The sequence below is a fragment of the Camelina sativa genome, chromosome 5 (assembly GCF_030686135.1).
Source record: "Camelina sativa cultivar CO46 ecotype springtype chromosome 5, ASM3068613v1".
NCBI classification, from domain to species: domain Eukaryota; kingdom Viridiplantae; phylum Streptophyta; class Magnoliopsida; order Brassicales; family Brassicaceae; genus Camelina; species Camelina sativa.
Window position 1 is genome coordinate 5,649,422 of NC_141884.1, and position 15,687 is coordinate 5,665,108.

The 15,687-nt window shown below is 36.9% G+C and overlaps 4 protein-coding genes, 1 non-coding gene and 1 pseudogene across 13 annotated transcripts; 1 reads left to right on the forward strand and 5 right to left on the reverse strand.

Moving 5' to 3' along the window:
• Positions 1-2,816: 2,816 nt before the first annotated feature.
• LOC109133045 (uncharacterized) lies at positions 2,817-3,165 on the reverse strand (annotated as a pseudogene).
• Positions 3,166-3,453: 288 nt separating this feature from the next.
• On the reverse strand, positions 3,454-5,534 carry LOC104785705 (protein RETICULATA, chloroplastic-like). The gene is made up of 7 exons (XM_010510967.3): positions 4,830-5,534; positions 4,659-4,757; positions 4,362-4,582; positions 4,202-4,271; positions 4,031-4,110; positions 3,885-3,949; positions 3,454-3,792 (listed from the first exon to the last, which is right to left on the reverse strand). The coding sequence occupies exons 1-7, from the start codon at positions 5,364-5,366 to the stop codon at positions 3,599-3,601; spliced, it is 1,266 nt and encodes a 421-aa protein (XP_010509269.2). The 5' UTR covers positions 5,367-5,534; the 3' UTR covers positions 3,454-3,598.
• A 340-nt stretch (positions 5,535-5,874) lies between these two features.
• Positions 5,875-6,623, reverse strand: LOC104785704 (non-specific lipid transfer protein GPI-anchored 30). The gene is made up of 2 exons (XM_010510966.3): positions 6,251-6,623; positions 5,875-6,154 (listed from the first exon to the last, which is right to left on the reverse strand). The coding sequence occupies exons 1-2, from the start codon at positions 6,579-6,581 to the stop codon at positions 6,138-6,140; spliced, it is 348 nt and encodes a 115-aa protein (XP_010509268.1). The 5' UTR covers positions 6,582-6,623; the 3' UTR covers positions 5,875-6,137.
• A 328-nt stretch (positions 6,624-6,951) lies between these two features.
• LOC104785703 (protein RETICULATA, chloroplastic) lies at positions 6,952-9,463 on the reverse strand. The gene is made up of 8 exons (XM_010510964.3): positions 9,188-9,463; positions 8,399-8,988; positions 8,210-8,308; positions 7,868-8,088; positions 7,698-7,767; positions 7,535-7,614; positions 7,378-7,442; positions 6,952-7,284 (listed from the first exon to the last, which is right to left on the reverse strand). Exons 2-8 carry the CDS (start codon positions 8,975-8,977, stop codon positions 7,091-7,093), a joined length of 1,308 nt encoding a protein of 435 aa, XP_010509266.1. The 5' UTR covers positions 8,978-8,988; positions 9,188-9,463; the 3' UTR covers positions 6,952-7,090.
• Positions 9,464-10,081: 618 nt separating this feature from the next.
• LOC147943294 (small nucleolar RNA snoR137) lies at positions 10,082-10,225 on the forward strand. Its single transcript, XR_015558821.1, has one exon. It is a non-coding gene; the product is annotated as a small nucleolar RNA snoR137 (small nucleolar RNA).
• A 371-nt stretch (positions 10,226-10,596) lies between these two features.
• On the reverse strand, positions 10,597-15,202 carry LOC104785706 (serine/threonine-protein kinase ATG1c-like). 9 transcript variants are annotated; one of them, XM_010510968.3, is made up of 13 exons: positions 14,609-15,202; positions 14,259-14,376; positions 14,100-14,158; positions 13,775-13,839; positions 13,487-13,580; positions 13,329-13,409; positions 13,137-13,245; positions 12,686-12,758; positions 12,218-12,603; positions 11,778-12,133; positions 11,395-11,683; positions 11,247-11,317; positions 10,597-11,095 (listed from the first exon to the last, which is right to left on the reverse strand). In XM_010510968.3, exons 1-13 carry the CDS (start codon positions 14,843-14,845, stop codon positions 10,832-10,834), a joined length of 2,202 nt encoding a protein of 733 aa, XP_010509270.2. In that variant the 5' UTR covers positions 14,846-15,202; the 3' UTR covers positions 10,597-10,831. The 9 variants fall into 9 exon arrangements, with proteins under 9 accessions (XP_010509270.2, XP_010509271.2, XP_087369308.1 ...); XM_010510969.3 differs by having other exon boundaries at positions 11,778-12,130; positions 14,609-15,163; XM_087513182.1 differs by having other exon boundaries at positions 11,247-11,330; positions 11,778-12,130; positions 14,609-15,163.
• Between the last annotated feature and the right edge of the window lie 485 nt (positions 15,203-15,687).

The window sequence follows — 15,687 nt, forward strand, 5'->3', positions numbered from 1 at the left end:
AACAGAGAAGAGAGAGAGAGAGAGAGAACAAGAGAAGATCCGTTGTGGGCTTTGACTGGGTTTTGACTGTGTTTTACACGTGGATTTTTGTGGATTGGACACGTGGAAAGTGAATCTTGGATTCTTTGTTTCTTTTCTGAAAAAGTTTTTTTTTTTTTTTTATTATAGGTGATGAATTGATGATTATGGAAAAATGTTTCACCGGTGAATCGGAAACTCATTTGGTCAGTTTTTGTTTTGTTGCTGTGACTTTACGGTACGGTCTATGTATGATGTATCGCAATTACTACTGCTTAACGTTTTACAAAGTGAAAGAAGAAGAAAGCTTTAGAAAAAAAAGAGTTATCTTGTGCTGATTTCAAGAAATTGGTCAAATACTATATTTGTGTCTCACTTTGACAAAAGAAAAAAAAAGAGAGATAATAGATACCCTCTTCTTTTTTTATTAAACTGTCGTTTTAAAGTTTTCTTTTTTTTTTTTGGCTTAAAAAGAAGAATATAATAAGTTTACATTTCCAATAGTCCATTTCCAATATGATTTTTGGAACTAGATCTATTACTTTACTCTCCTTATTTTGAAAAAAAAAACTTAATAGTACTAAGTTAACTCATTATCATCTAATCTATGGTAGTATAATCTTATGGTTTGACTAAGTAACAACATATATGTATTTTGGTAGAGTTACGACATATATGTAGCCATGTAGGAGTATTAGTTTCATAAAATGTGTGAAAAAGTATTAGAGAAAGCTTATGAGAGGAGTGGGCAGCTAAATCAGAAGCAAAACAAACATGCACAATGTCACCATATTAAAACAGAGATTCATCTCATAGTATCTAATAAAATATGCATACTCGTATATAGTTCAAGGTTATAGATTATTAATAAGGATATGAGTATATGTCAAAGAATCAATTAAAGCTTTAGAGATACACATCAATCATGTTAAGTTACTAGCAAAACCAGATAGCGGAATCTCTTATCTATTTCATTGATCCAGAACAAGAACCTGCTCTTCAAAAGCCCTTTCAGATTATCAATAGAAATGTCACAAGGGGGGACGCTCAAGAATTTGATAATGGGAACTCAGGCATTCCGAACAAATTCTAGGTCGCGACACAGACCTGTTTTAATTTATTGTTTGCATGATATTGGAGGTGAGACAAATCGCGCGCCACATGAAAAACAAAGTACTTGAACTATATAGTAGAAAACTTTCTTTTTAAGTATAAGGCAAAAAGCAGTGAATCATATATAAAAGGAACTAGGAAAGAGTAAGCTGCCTGAATCAACATTCTTTTGCAAGGCTTGATACAACCACAAAGCAACTCTTGTTTATCCGTCTTGCTCACAGGAGAACTCCTGAATATGTCAAGAGAGATATCCAAGTCTCCCCATTGTGTGAAGAGGTTTGACACAAACGATCCAAATGGTTGAACAGTAGCACCTAACAACAATATATACCAGATCAGATAAATATGGGAGATTTTCATTCTAGTTACAGAACAAGAATAGTGAATGGGAAAGAGTAACAACATTGAACAACTTTTACTGTTCTGCAATTAAAACCTTGAGTAGAGATTACCTTAACTGAAAGCTCTAACTTTTATTTAAATCTTTCCATAATTTGATATTTTATTAATTTATCGATACATTAATAATTTATAATTTGATCTTTTATTAATTTATCCATGAATTATTAATTATTAATTTATTGATAAATTAAAATCTCTATAAGAGGTCCTAACATTATTAATTTATAGAAGATTTACTATACTTGCATATACCTAAACATGCTTAATTTAATAATATTTTGAAGATCATATTGAACAAACCACATTGCACAAGTAATGTGCATTATTATATATAATTAACCTCAATTACGACAAGTATTTGCTACTAAGTTTTTGAATTTTATGTATTTTAGTTCTCAATTCCGTTTCTGTTATAAAATTTTCTTTCAACAAAAAGTGTTTGGCTTTCACTGTTCCATACTCTACTACTTTATAATCCACTTTGTAACACTGACCTCATCAAAGAAGATTATGCATGGTGAGCATGTCCTAGCACGACTGAATCCCTAGTATCCTTTTCGGTCTCTCCAACATACTTGTTCAGATGCTCTGGACCCTATACATCAATAATATGAAAAAGCTAGAAAGTCAGAAAAGATCAAAAAGTTTAAAGTGTTTTCAGCCTCCATACGCAAAACATAAATTATCCAAAGGAAACCTAGATGTGGATATAGTTGACTCCTGCCTCGTTAGCAACCGCCTGTGCAACCAAAGTCTTACCACAACCTGGAGGTCCATAGAGTAAAAAAACCCGTCTCTAAGCAACGTTCGAATCCCTGAAAATGAGATGAACTACGCCTTAATAAGGCACATCATAGAATGCAATATGTGTGTATTCTTCTCAATTATCAAGCACTACCTTGTCTCAAACCACATTAAGATAAAAGAAGTCACTAGCCAAATTCTTTGTTTACTTAATTGATTATTACCTTGCATTTTTTCCGGAAATTTAATGGTAAAATAACATGGTCATTAATTAAACTCCTCTCTTAGATGATCAAGTTCAAGGCCACCAACATCATCCCACGTTACATCAGGCCTAGTAGAGAATCGTTCTCTAGCTAAACTAGGTTGAACTTCTCTAGCTAAACTAGGTTGTAACTTAACAACCCTAAGGATATCTATAGTTCACATTTCTCCTCTACAAAGGTAAGTGATTTATGGAACAATGTAACCTGCAAAGAATCATAAGGCAAGAATAAGTGTGTGAAGTTCATGATGTATTTATTATACTATGAGATTTAGAACGAATACATAAGTCCACATTGCTTGACAGCCTGACGGTTGCGGATGTTACAGCGTTTTGGGAACACCTATTGCGATTCCAGGACTGATTCCAGATCTCTTGGCTAAAGGAGAGAGCATGGCAGCACAATGGCAACGAGAATTGGTTCTAATAAGAGCACCAACTTTGGAACAGAAAACGGGTAGAACCTTACCCCGCGGGTTCTTTGTGGCAGGCAAACACGGGGTTAGGCTAGCCGCGGCTTGACCAATAGTCATGCGACCACATTCACCAGCCGCCTCAGTGGAAGCGAGTGTGATCAGAAGACTCATCAAATCCACTGCAACAAACCTACAACACTTCATGCTTCTTTTATTCTTCTTGTTTTGTTTAGTGATGATTCTTATATAGTAAGATGTGTTCAGTAGGGTGGTTGTGTTTTCTTGACGTGTACCGTTAAACTGGACCTTTTCCCATTCTGTAATCATTTGGTTTTATGCTTACATTGATTTAGATTTCTTGCGTCTTTGTTTTTGTTTCTCTCCTTACTTTTCTTTCAACAACTTTGTGCACTCTCTAAGTGTGTTTTCATTTCACTGCCTATCACCTACTTCGTATTCATTGCTTCAAATTTGACACTCTTAACTTACTAATTTAGACAACGCTATAAGGATTTTATATTGGATCTAACAACGGAAAATTAATGTAGTTGAACAGATGGAAAATAAACCGAGTAGGCTACAACAATATATAATTTCTTCAAATAAGACAACACTAACAAGAGTTTGGGTTGTGTTCTCACTGACAACCGCTCAATCTTGCCCAATCCACATACTGCATTCCAGCGTATATGTTATTGGCCAACCGTACACCAACGGTGAAGGCCACAGCTGCCGGAGGCACTTTCTTGGCGAAAGGAGATTTTTCTACCACTCTCTCTAGACCATTGATGATTTGATAACGAGTATTCGAAGAAACACTCAAGAATACACCTGCAATCAATTCACCAATTGTTGTGGAGATTAATGATTTAGCAAAGTGAAAGTGATTTAAGGTAGAAAAAGCTATAATGTTATATATATACCCCAGAGAGCTGCAGTCTTGATTAGTGGTGGTACAGGGATGCTCTCTTCTGATTTATTCATGTTTCTGAGAGAAGATAAATGACAACAAAAATGTAAGCTAAATCCAAAAATTTAATTTAAGTTACCCTTTTGATTCGGTGTGTACCGTTTTGCAGTCATTATTAGATTTGTGATGCCTTGTCCTACAATGCCACATCCAAACCCAACTGCACCATACATGATACCCTGAAAAAAATGTGAACAAATATTGATCAGCAGCAACAGCAAAAGAAATCATGGAGCAATTGTGTAGACAGAGATTGTGAAGTTTAAGTACCTTGTAGAAGTATGTAGCAAGCCTCTGTTGAGCTGAAAACCTACATCCTGGTCTTTCAGCTTCAAACACGCTGCATAAGTTCAACTTCTCAAAGTTTAGTAACCGATCAGTTACAAGATGAAAGATGTAAGTAGTATATGAAAGATTGAGGGATGTACACCTGCTAGGAAGCGCATTACAAGCAAAAGCCATGCGTCCTAAGAAGCCAGATGATGCAGATGGTTGTCCAAAACGGACATAAGGCGCCAACATACCAACCAGAGCAATATCGACCGCAGCTGCGACCAATAGATGAGAAACATACAACTCAAACTCTGCCCAGAAATCCTTCCCTCTCTTTTGAACTTCAGCAATAGTGGCACAACAAGAATCAATGACTATCTGAAATAGGCATATCAAAATGCTTATTATGTTTTCAATGCAAGCATGGTAAATATGGCAGGAGTGCATGCCTTACCTCAGCTCCTATCTTAAATAGGAAAGATGGATCAGCCAACATTCTGTTACGAAACATAGACCATGATCTTATAGCAAACCCAAGCAGCCCAGCTGAGCTCTAAAAGCAAACAAATCCAAACTCAGAACTCTTCTCCATAACCAGAAGAAATAAGAGTAGTGAAACATGTACCTGCAAATCCAAGTACCTAAAGAGCAGCACTTTGCGGATTCCATAGTTCTTAGCAGCTTCTAACATATCAGATGGAAGAGTAGCTCCTTGAGCTTCAGTCTCCTTCATGACATCTTCAAATTTCAAAAGAGGTCCAAACTCTTTTTCTTCGTAGTCTTCGCCACCACCTTCTTCTCCTCCTCCTCCATTACCACCATCATTACCATTAAAGCCATCACCAACATTACCATCATCATCATCTAAATTCTCAGGCTGATCATCAGTTCCCAAGTTTCTAACATTTTCTTTCCCTAAGTTGCTATCACTACCTTCTAGTATTGTTTGTTTAGTAGAAGCCGCAACACTATCACCAGATAGCGGCTCAACAGGGGACTGAGACATATTAACCATCAAAAGAGTCGACCTTTGCCTATCTCTAATCCGCAAAACAGGCACTTTCATTGCCTTCACCGAATCTCTAAGTACAAAGTCTCGATTACAAATCCCTAACGTAGAGATCTTGTTTGAGAATTGACAATTCATTCCACATCCTGCCATTTTTTTCTTTTTTGTTTTCTAGTTTCTGTTACAAGTGAATGAAGAAGAAGAAAGCTTTGGAAACAGAGTTATCTTTTCAAGAAATTGGTCATATAGACAAAAACAAAATACATAACATTATTTGTGTTTCACTTCGACAAAAAAAAATTAAATAATTAAAAAGACTATATAATAGTTTCTGTTACCCTCTTTGTTTTTTGAAAAAACGTTAAACTGTCGTTTTCGTTAAAGTTTTATTTTTTTTATTTTTGGGCTTCAAAAGAAGAATATACTATATAATAGTTTATATTTCCAATAGTCCCTTTCCACTTCCAGTATGATATTTTGGAACTAGATTTATTTACTTTACTCTCCTTATTAAAAAAAAAGCTTATAGTACTAAAGTTTAATTTAATCTATGGTATTATTATTACTAAGTAACAACATATAGTATGTAGGAGTATTAGTTTTGCATAAAATGTGTCAAATAGTATTAGAAAGCTTATGAGAGGAGAAGTGGACTGCTAAATCAGAAGCAAAACATGCACAATTTCACCATTATTAAAACAGAGATCCATCTCATAGTACATAATATAAATATGCATTATTAGTTCTCATATATAGTGCAATAGAAAGTTAAAAAGATTTTTAAAAGGATTTCTATAGTTCACATTTCTCCTCTACAAAGGTAAGTGAAAACATTTATTTAATTAAAATCTTCAGAACTCCTCTTCATTTTGATCCAAACAGCTAGCTGTTTATTCCTTCATAATACGGGGAAGCCATAGGGATTTATGGAACAATGTAACCTGCAAAAAGAATCATAAGGCATAAAACAAGTGAGAGTGAAGTTCATGAATGTATTTATTATACTATGAGATTTGTTAGAATAATCGAATCCATACGTCCACATCGCTTGCCAGCCTGACGGTTGCGGATGTTACAGCGTTTGGGAACACCTATTGCGATTCCAGGATTGATTCCAGCTCTCTTGGCTAAAGGAGAGAGCATGACAGCACAAAGGCAACGAGGATTGGTTCTAATAAGAGCACCAACTTTGGCACAGCAAACCGGTGGAACCTTACTCCTCGGGTTCTGTGTAGCAGGCAAACACGGGCTTAAGCTAGCTGCGGCTTGACCAATTGGCATGCGACCACACTCACCAGCCGCCTCAGTGTAATTCAATGTGATCAGAAGACTCATCAAAGCCACTGCAACAAACCTACAACACTTCATGCTTCTTCTTTTATTCTTCTTCTTCTTGTTTTGTTGAGTGTCTTAGTTAGTGCTTTGATGATTCTTATATAGTAAGATGTATTTAGTGGGGTGGTTGTGTTTTCGTGACGTGTACCGTTAAATTGGATCTTTTCCCATTCAGTAATCATTTGGTTTTATGTTTACTTTGATTTAGATTTCACCATCTGTTAAGTGTTTAGTCGTATGATTTCTTACGTGTTTGTTTTTGTTTCTCTTTTAACTTTTCTTTCATAAAACAAGGTTTCAACAACTCTTTGCACTCACTTGATGAACATTTCACAGCCCATCATTACCTACTTCGTTAACATTGCTTCAATTTTGACACTAATTACTGATTAGACTATAAAGATTTCGAGCTAAAATTTTTGTATTATTGGATCTAACAACGGAAAATGTAGTTGAACAGATCGAAAATAAACCGAGTAGGCTACAACAATATATGATTTCATCAAATAAGACAACACAAATAAGAGTTTTTGGTTGTGTTCTCACTGACAACCGCTCAATCTTGCCCAATCCACAAACTGCATTCCACCGTAGATGTTATTGGCCAACCGTACACCAACAGTGAAGGCCATAGCTGCCGGAGGCACTTTCTTGGCGAAAGGAGATCCTTCAACCACTCTCTCTAGACCATTGATGATTTGATAACGAGTATTCGAAGAAACACTCAAGAATACACCTGCAATCAATTCACCAATTGTTGTGGAGATTAATGATTTAGCAAAGTGAAAGTGATTTAAGGTAGAAAAAGCCATATATATTATATATATACCCCAGAGAGCTGCACTCTTGATTAGTGGTGGTACAGGGATGCTCTCTTCTGATTTATTCATATTTCTGAGAAAAGACAATGACAACAAAATGTAAGCCAAATCCAAAAAGTTTAAGTTACCCTTTTGATTCGAGCAAGCGGAAAGAGGTATGTATACCGTTTTGCAGTCATTATCAGATTTGCGATGCCTTGCCCTATGATGCCACATCCAAACCCAACTGCACCATACATTATACCCTGAAGAAATGTGAACAAATATTGATCAGCAACAGCAAAAAGGATATGGAGCAACTGTGACGGAGATTGTGAAGTTTGATTACCTTGTAGAAGTATGTAGCAAGCCTCTGTTGAGCTGAAAAACTACATCCTGGTCTTTCAGCTTCAAACACGCTGCATAAGTTCAACATCTCAAAGTTTAGTAACCGATCAGTTACAAGATGACAGACGTAAGTACTATATGAAGATTTAGTATCTTTTTTGAGGGATGTACCTGCTAGGAAGTGCATTATAAGCAAAAGCCATGCGTCCTAAGAAGCCAGCTGATGCAGATGGATGTCCTAAACGGACATAAGGCGCCAACATACCGACCAGAGCAACATTGACCACAGTTCCGACTAATAGATCAGCAACATACAACTCAAACTCTGCCCAAAAATCCTTCCCTCTCTTTTGAACTTCAGCAACAGTGGCACAACACGAATCAATGACTATCTGAAATTACATATCAAAATGCTTATTATTTCTTAGATGCAAGCATGGTATTGCATATCCAAATGTGAATGTACAAGGAGAAACTATTTCCTTAATGAAAATTTTGGCAGGAGTGCCTTACCTCAACTCCTATTTTAAAGAGGAAAGATGGATCAGCCAACATTCTGTTACGAAGCACAGACCATGATCTTATAGCGAACCCAAGCAGCCCAGCTGAGCTCTAAATCCAAAGAAATCAAAACTCAAAACACTCTTCTCAAACGCTATTATCTCCATAAGCAAAACAAAATAAGAGTAATGAAACATGTACCTGCAAATCCAAGTATCTAAGGAGCAGCACTTTCCGGATCCCATAGGTCTTAGCAGCCTCCAACATATCAGATGGAAGAGTAGCTCCTCGAGCTTCAGTCTCCTTCATGACCTCTTCAAATTTCAAAAGAGGTCCAAACTCTTTTTCTTCGTAGTCTTCGCCATCATCACCTTCTCCTCCTCCTCCTCCTCCTCCATTTCCACCTCCTCCACCATTGTTAACTCCCCCATTACCATCATTACCATTAAAGCCATCACCAACATTACTCTCAGGCTGATCATCAGTTCCCAAGTTTCTAACATTTTCTTTCCCTAAGTTGCTATCATCATCACTCTCTACTTTTATTTGTTCTGTAGCCGCAACACCACCACCACTAGATAGCGGCTCAACAGGAGACTGAGACATATTAACCATCAAAAGACTCGACCTTTGCCTACCTCTAATCCGCAAAACAGGCACTTTCATTGCCTTGACCGAATCTCTAAATACAAAGTCTCGATTACAAACCCCTAACGCAGAGATCTTGTTTCTCACTTTCACTACACTCGAGAATTGACAATTCATTCCACATCCTGCCATTTTTCCCTCTTCTGTAAACAGAGAGATAAGTCGACAAATAAGAACACACTCTTCAATCAAAATCCAAAATTTGAAGAACAAGCTTATAAAAAAAGGCTTCTTCCACACAAGCAGCAAAAAACCCCAAAACTGTATCAAAAGGAATAAACTTGCGAAACCCCAATTGATCTCAAAGATTGAAACTTTAGCCGATGATGATGAAACCCTAACCTTTCAAATGAGAGACAAGGTCCCTGCCAAGGAGAAGAAGAACAGTCGTAAGTGACTGCAAGAGTTGGATTAGGGCCACTGGCGCTTATTTTTCTCCGGCTTGATTCTGTAGGAGGACGGATCCGGATCCGGGTAGGAGGACGGATCCAGATCCGGATAGTAAAATTTCATATCCGGCGGATTCGGATTCGGATCCGGATCCGGATCCGGATAGCACAAAAATACATTCCCGGATATCCGATATCCGACCCAGTTGCTAAATATTACAACACTATTAGGCTTATATTTGTTTGTATCTGTGGGCTTAATATACATTACTATTTTAAAGCCCAATACGAGAAAGTAGTAACAAAGTTTGTACTTGTTTGAGACGACTTACAATTAGGGTTTCACTTTTATTTTTCTCTATGCCGCCGCCGATTATGTTTTCTCCATCAACCTTCTTCCTCCATCACCAGCCTTCTCTCTATAAAACCAAGTCCCTCTAAACCTAAATTCTTAATCTCAAAAGTCAATTTCCGTAGCCGTCAGCATAGTTCTTTTAACTTTTTTTTTTTTTCATCTTCAATCATAGTTTGTTTTTGGTTTCAAATTTTTGGTTTGTTTTTTTACATTGAGAAATCAAATCGCTTTCGAAAGGCGTTGCGCTCTTCGTTTTAGGGTTTTACGTACCCTGAAGGGCGTGTCACCGGAAGCGTATAATAAAAAAAATCTTCAATCCGATCGATAGGGATTTTTTTTTGCGAATTCGGATTCGTTCGAATGAAACAAAAAATACCCTAAGATCCGATGGCTAATTTTGAACCGATTTGTTTGGTTTTTTTATCCATCGGTTAATCGTGTTTGAGAAATTTCGAAATTGATTTGGTTTTTAGAAAATTGGTTTATTATTTGTTTGCTTCATAATGGTGAACTCTCTTAGATTATTTGTGAGAGATGTTCAAGTTTCCGGAGCAAATATTAAACTGGCCAGAATTTTAACAGCTCTGTGTTTAAATTTTACCATTTTCACAGTGTTACCTGTCTTCTGGTATATTTTTTATTCACCCTACATATATTTCCCTAATTCCATTATACCTAAATTTTTTTTGTTTCAAACGTTTTCTAATCAACTCAAATCTTCAGTTTTTGTTTTCTGATTTGTAATTATGCCATAAGATTAACTATAATCATATGTTTGGTCGATTAGGGAAATGGCTAATATGAGAAGTTATCCTCCAAATTGAACAAATGGGCTTTTGATTGATTTTATCGGCCCATTTTTTTAAAAAGTCCTATTAGAATGGTTCGGAAAAGATTGATTTCATTGCACTTAAATAATGAAAAACCTAAAATCAATACAAGGATAAATTGGGTAATAAAAGATAAATAAATTGTGTTATAAACTGAACCGAACAAAAATTGAAACCTTTATCAACATGGTTCATTTCTTATATGAAAGACGTGTAATTTTGCATTTGTAGCTATCCCCCTTGATTTATCCTCAGCGTCCCTCTCCAGATTTAACCCCAAAAGAATAAGAATTATATGATTTTTGCTGTACAAAAAACAAATACATTTTTCTCTTTTAGAATAAATAATTCAAAAAAAAAAAAAAAAGAACACAAGAAGAACAAGGGAACCCAAACGGAGTGAATAATGGGTTTATGATGATTGTCTGTTCATCATGGTTAATGATGATCCTTGCATCTGACCACCACCTGAACTTTTTCTGTGTGACTGCAGATGTTTTAACCTTCTGCTGAGGAAATCGATGTATGTCCTGAGACGATACCTGACTGAGTTTGTAAGAGACAATGGCGGGTTCAGAATCAGCATTGGTGCTTCTACTAGAAGAAATACCAGCAATCGCACCGCTTTCGAATATTGGTTTCCAGCGTTCTCTATATCTCCCATATACTCCTTAACCTACATACAGACAAAAGACAGTCACGCTAATGGAGTTAGAACTATATATTATGTATATGAGAATGCATAACAGACAAATTGAACTGTTTTGTTTCTAGTTTTTGGATTGTTCATCAAATTCTTTTGGGAAAAATGGCAAAGGGAAACTTACTCCTCCAAGTTTTCCAAGATCAAGGGCTGCTTCGAATATTGTCTCCATTGCATCCGGCATTTTTATATTTCCTACAACCAACTCCTTTTAAAGATCTTAAATACCTCAGAAACAGATTAGTTTAGTTTTTCTGAAAGAAGAAACATACCAGGTTCAATACTCTTGGCAAGTTCTTCAGCAAGCTCAATCTCCTGGATAAACTGCCTCTGAATCTGAGAGGACATCTCCTCCGATCCATCATGGCTGAGACCAGTAATTTTATCAGAATTGTGGGTATCGTATTTCAGGCTGCTACTTCTTAGTCTGTTAATGTCTTGGTTTGGGCTTCCTTCCAGAGCTGAAATTGCCTGAGTATGACATATGTGCAGTGCCTGTTTCCAAATTGCCAAAATCGCCAATTGTATAGAGAAGGCTTCTAGATGTTTGTCAGACTCAATCTATGCAAAGAATCATGAAAAGAATTTACTCAGAAACTCATGATGGCACGATGGTAATACATGACTACCTATAAACAGTGTAAGTTTTGCTTACCCTTTCATGAACTAATTCTGTAATTGTTGCTGCACATTTTCTCAGAGACCTGATTCTTGTCAGACTGTGAGTTGATGGCTGTTCAAAAGCATCTCCAAGATCCAGAGACCCATGAGAAGTGCTTGGGGCAGAGTTCTGACTGTTCAGGCTATCAAACCGACCAATGCTGTTGCCAGTAGCACCAATTATTGGCATGGGAGCCGTTGAACTTATGCTTCTGTTGAATAATTCTACAGGAGGAGACTTGAATGGGAAATTATACGGCTTCGACGAACCTGATGAAGATGATGGCATATCCACTGGTGGTCCAGATACGAGAACAAAATCTTGATCCATGGAGTCTTGAGAATCATCTACTGCAGAACTGATAGAAGTGAGAACCCAAACAAGAAACTTTTTCATTCTCAACAGTGTAGAAAAATAGTAGAGATTCAGTTTACCTCTTCCTGGAGCAATAAGTGATCTGGAATCAGTCAATCCTGTAGGCTCCCTACGGTTTCTCCTCTCCGAATTTATTTGAGTTTCAAATCTAAATCTATCGTTTTCCTCTCTTTGGTTGATTCTACTATGTTCAGAAGTATGTTCTGGATATCTTAAAGGACTAGATTCCGCCTCCCTTCTTTCAGCTCTGGTATCAACGTTAAATCCAGAGGACGACATCATTGAGGACGTCTTTTTCAAATTGGAAGGGCTCCCGTCAGGTCCACTTGAAATATCATCTAGGAAGAATGGCAAACAGTCTTCTTGAGAACTTTCTTCCATGTTTCTTGAGGGACTGCTTCCAGAAGAAAGAAAACCGTCCATTGTTCTTAACCCCAATCTACTCCTGCAGCACAGATAATTTCATCAGTACAAATGGTTGCCTAAAGGAGAGTAAAAGCATTACTCACGACAAACGTCAAATCTACCTTGAGAAATCATATGCCTGCCTGTCCGAAAGAAAAGGGTGATTAAAGAACTCTTCAAATGTCAAACGTTCCACTGCGAAAGACAAGATATTCAAGAATGGCTTGCGATCGCAATGGATACACACAGACTAGGACCATAATAAAGTGGTGTAGGAGATGAATAGAGCTCAGTGTAATCCGCTATTTAAATCACATCTCCAAGTTCTGGAACCATGAGTTACTCGGAAAACTAGAACAGTCTATACTGAAATGGCAACAGTAACAGTTTCTATTTTCAATTATGCTAATCAAACAAATAACTATGAACATGTTTGAATTGCCAGTTCAACGTGGCCACAATTCTATATACTTTTACGTTTTTTAGGCCAACACACATATGCCAATATGTCTCATGCAAAAGAATTGTAGCTTCCACTACTTCCAGCAGAATTGACTTTAAACTGATGCTGACCTGGATTACGGCGCAGTAACTTTTTACACAGATCTATACAGTCCAAACTTAAATCTCTACAGTCCGCTGGAAAATGTAATTCGGTTGATCTTATTATGTTTTGAAGCAACTGTGAAGACAAGATGGAGAATGTGTTAGTTTATGCACCAGAAGACAAACACTTGCATCAGTGAGAGAAAGAGAATACAAAACCTGAATTTGGCTGTTTCCTGTAAACGGAGTTCTGCCTGTCACAAGTTGAAATAATATAGCACCAACACTCCAGAGATCTGCCTGTGTATTAAGCTAGATTGTAAGGAGGTCATGTTACGAGAAAAAGTCTAGGTATCCTAGTAAGAGAAAGGTATGACCTTTGCATCATATTTTTGAAGCTGCATAATCTCTGGGGCCATATACAACGGTGAACCACATAAAGTCTCTGCAAGCCCCCTAGGTTGCAGCGATCTGCATAAAGAAAAAAGTGTGATGTTCAAAATGAGGGAGGGGGTACAATAAGCATAATCCCCCAAGAAAAGCATGAAATTACCTAGAAACTCGACAATATACAATCAAAAGCAGCTGGAGCCCATTTGAAACCTTCTCTAATTCATTCATATTACACTCTTTGATCTAGTAACAAGGGGTGCTGATGACAATACCTTGCAAATCCAAAATCAGCAATCTTCAGATCTGCATCAGTTTCATCTGTGGATAGAAGAAGATTCTGTTTCAAAAAACGGAAGAACCTTAGATATTAAATTTTAACAAAGATAGAATCTCCAAGACTCTATCCCTTTGGAAAGCATGTCCAGTGAAAATAGAAGAAAACATGTTTGATTGGAAACTAACAGATCACCATTCTACAACATCCTTTCATCTTTTTGAAAGGTTTCTATCATTTGACAACGAGCTCAACTAATCTGCTTAACAACAAAAACACCTAATGCACAGAAGATCATTGAAAGGAACGAGAAGCAGACACACCTGAGGCTTTAAATCACGGTGAATAATATTATTGTCACGAAGAACTTGTAAACCAGCGGCTGTTACATCAAAAAATCGTCTGAGATTTTAAAAAAGTGGTTCTTTCAACCCAAGCAAAACAACAAAACAGAGAGTAAGTTAAGTGTAAACAGAATTTACCTAACTGCTGCATGAAATGCTTAGCAGTAGCTTCAGGAACACTTCCACGTCTCTGGACATACACAGACAAGTCACCCCCTTTGCAGTATTCCAACACTAAATGCACTTTTCCAGGAGACTGCATCACATTGCACAAAACAAAACAAAACAAACATCAACCTTCCAAAACTAGACCCAAATTTATTTCACAATTCAAGCGCTTAGTTACATGCATATATGATCCAAAATTCAACGGCAAATATCTCAAAATTGAGTAACAAAACATCTTAACAAAGCTAACTTCATTCTCAATTTCTACCTACAAACAGAGAGTCGACAAAAAATAGAAAAATCGAAACTTTAAGTTAAACCTTGATCATGTCGATCATATGGATGATGTTAGGATGATTGATCCTTCTCAAGATATAAATCTCAGACATGAGACTCTCCTGAAGCTTCTTGTTAAGTCTATCCATGGCGATCTCCTTGATAGCAACCTCAGTGCCGTCAACGCGGTGCCTCGCTTCCCAAACGACCGAGAAAGAGCCCGACCCGATTTGACGACCCATCAAGTAGTCTCCAACGACCCGACCCGTGAATTGAGCCATTTTAATTTCTCCGATAAACCGGCGCCGAGAATCTAGAGGATCGAAAAGGTTGGAGCTTTTAGAAAAAATTGAGCTGAGAGAGAAAAAGGAATCTTTTTGGAATTTTTTTTTATAAACGACCCGTCTGGTTGAATGGATTCGATTGGGTGTGTATTCGGATAATGAAGAGAGATAGATAGAGTCAGAGAGACAGAGAGGTTAATGAAAAAAATTATACTAATGTTTTTGAGTTTTTTTGGTTTATATGATAAGATCAGGAAATTAATTTAATGATTAATACTAATTAATCATTTGTTAAGATTATGTCAAAGCTTTAGTGGGAAAAAATGGGATTTGTTATGGGATAATTTGTGGTTTGAGGTTTTCCTAATTTGATTGCTTTTTATGTTGTTGATTCGAATGATTGAGGCATGAAATAGTAAAACATGTTACGGTGCGGCAAGCTCCACGGTAAACTTCTTAGTTCTTTTGTTCGTTGTGTTATTCGTTTTCTTTCCTCAAGTGTGAAAAATTGTTTAGGTGTTTGTGAAATGTCTTTCTAGTCCGAAAATTAAGTATCAAGGTTCCTGACATTGTGTGTAACTGTGTTTGGTTTTAAGTTTAACTGTGTTTGGTTTTAAACCAAAGTAACAGCGCAGAGCAGCTTTGGCTTAAATAGAGCGATCAAGATTTTTCCACGTGGCGTCTTCTGATTTGTTGTTTCATCCACGAGTTTCCCACGTCATTATTATATGAGTTTGCAAGGTTTAATAGACGAGCAACCTTTTGAATGTTACGGATTCCAAATAAGGCCCATATTTATAAATTATTAGGTTAAAGGTCCGTTTTAGTGACCATCGCTA

Excerpts from the sequence above, each read along its gene's own strand:
- LOC104785705 (XM_010510967.3), bottom strand. The coding sequence starts at position 5,366 with ATGGCAGGATGTGGAATGAATTGTCAATTCTCAAACAAGATCTCTACG. Across the intron at positions 4,111-4,201 it reads TTGCTACATACTTCTACAAG|GGTATCATGTATGGTGCAGT; the intron begins GTACTTAAACTT and ends CATTTTTTTCAG. Across the intron at positions 3,793-3,884 it reads CAAGACTGCAGCTCTCTGGG|GTGTATTCTTGAGTGTTTCT; the intron begins GTATATATATAA and ends AATTGATTGCAG.
- LOC104785704 (XM_010510966.3), bottom strand. The coding sequence starts at position 6,581 with ATGAAGTGTTGTAGGTTTGTTGCAGTGGCTTTGATGAGTCTTCTGATC.
- LOC104785703 (XM_010510964.3), bottom strand. The coding sequence starts at position 8,977 with ATGGCAGGATGTGGAATGAATTGTCAATTCTCGAGTGTAGTGAAAGTG. Across the intron at positions 8,089-8,209 it reads TCTTTAAAATAGGAGTTGAG|ATAGTCATTGATTCGTGTTG; the intron begins GTAAGGCACTCC and ends ATGTAATTTCAG. Across the intron at positions 7,285-7,377 it reads CAAGAGTGCAGCTCTCTGGG|GTGTATTCTTGAGTGTTTCT; the intron begins GTATATATATAA and ends AATTGATTGCAG.
- LOC104785706 (XM_010510968.3), bottom strand. The coding sequence starts at position 14,845 with ATGGCTCAATTCACGGGTCGGGTCGTTGGAGACTACTTGATGGGTCGT. Across the intron at positions 14,377-14,608 it reads ATATGATCGACATGATCAAG|TCTCCTGGAAAAGTGCATTT; the intron begins GTTTAACTTAAA and ends AATGTGATGCAG. Across the intron at positions 13,840-14,099 it reads ACCGTGATTTAAAGCCTCAG|AATCTTCTTCTATCCACAGA; the intron begins GTGTGTCTGCTT and ends TTTTTGAAACAG.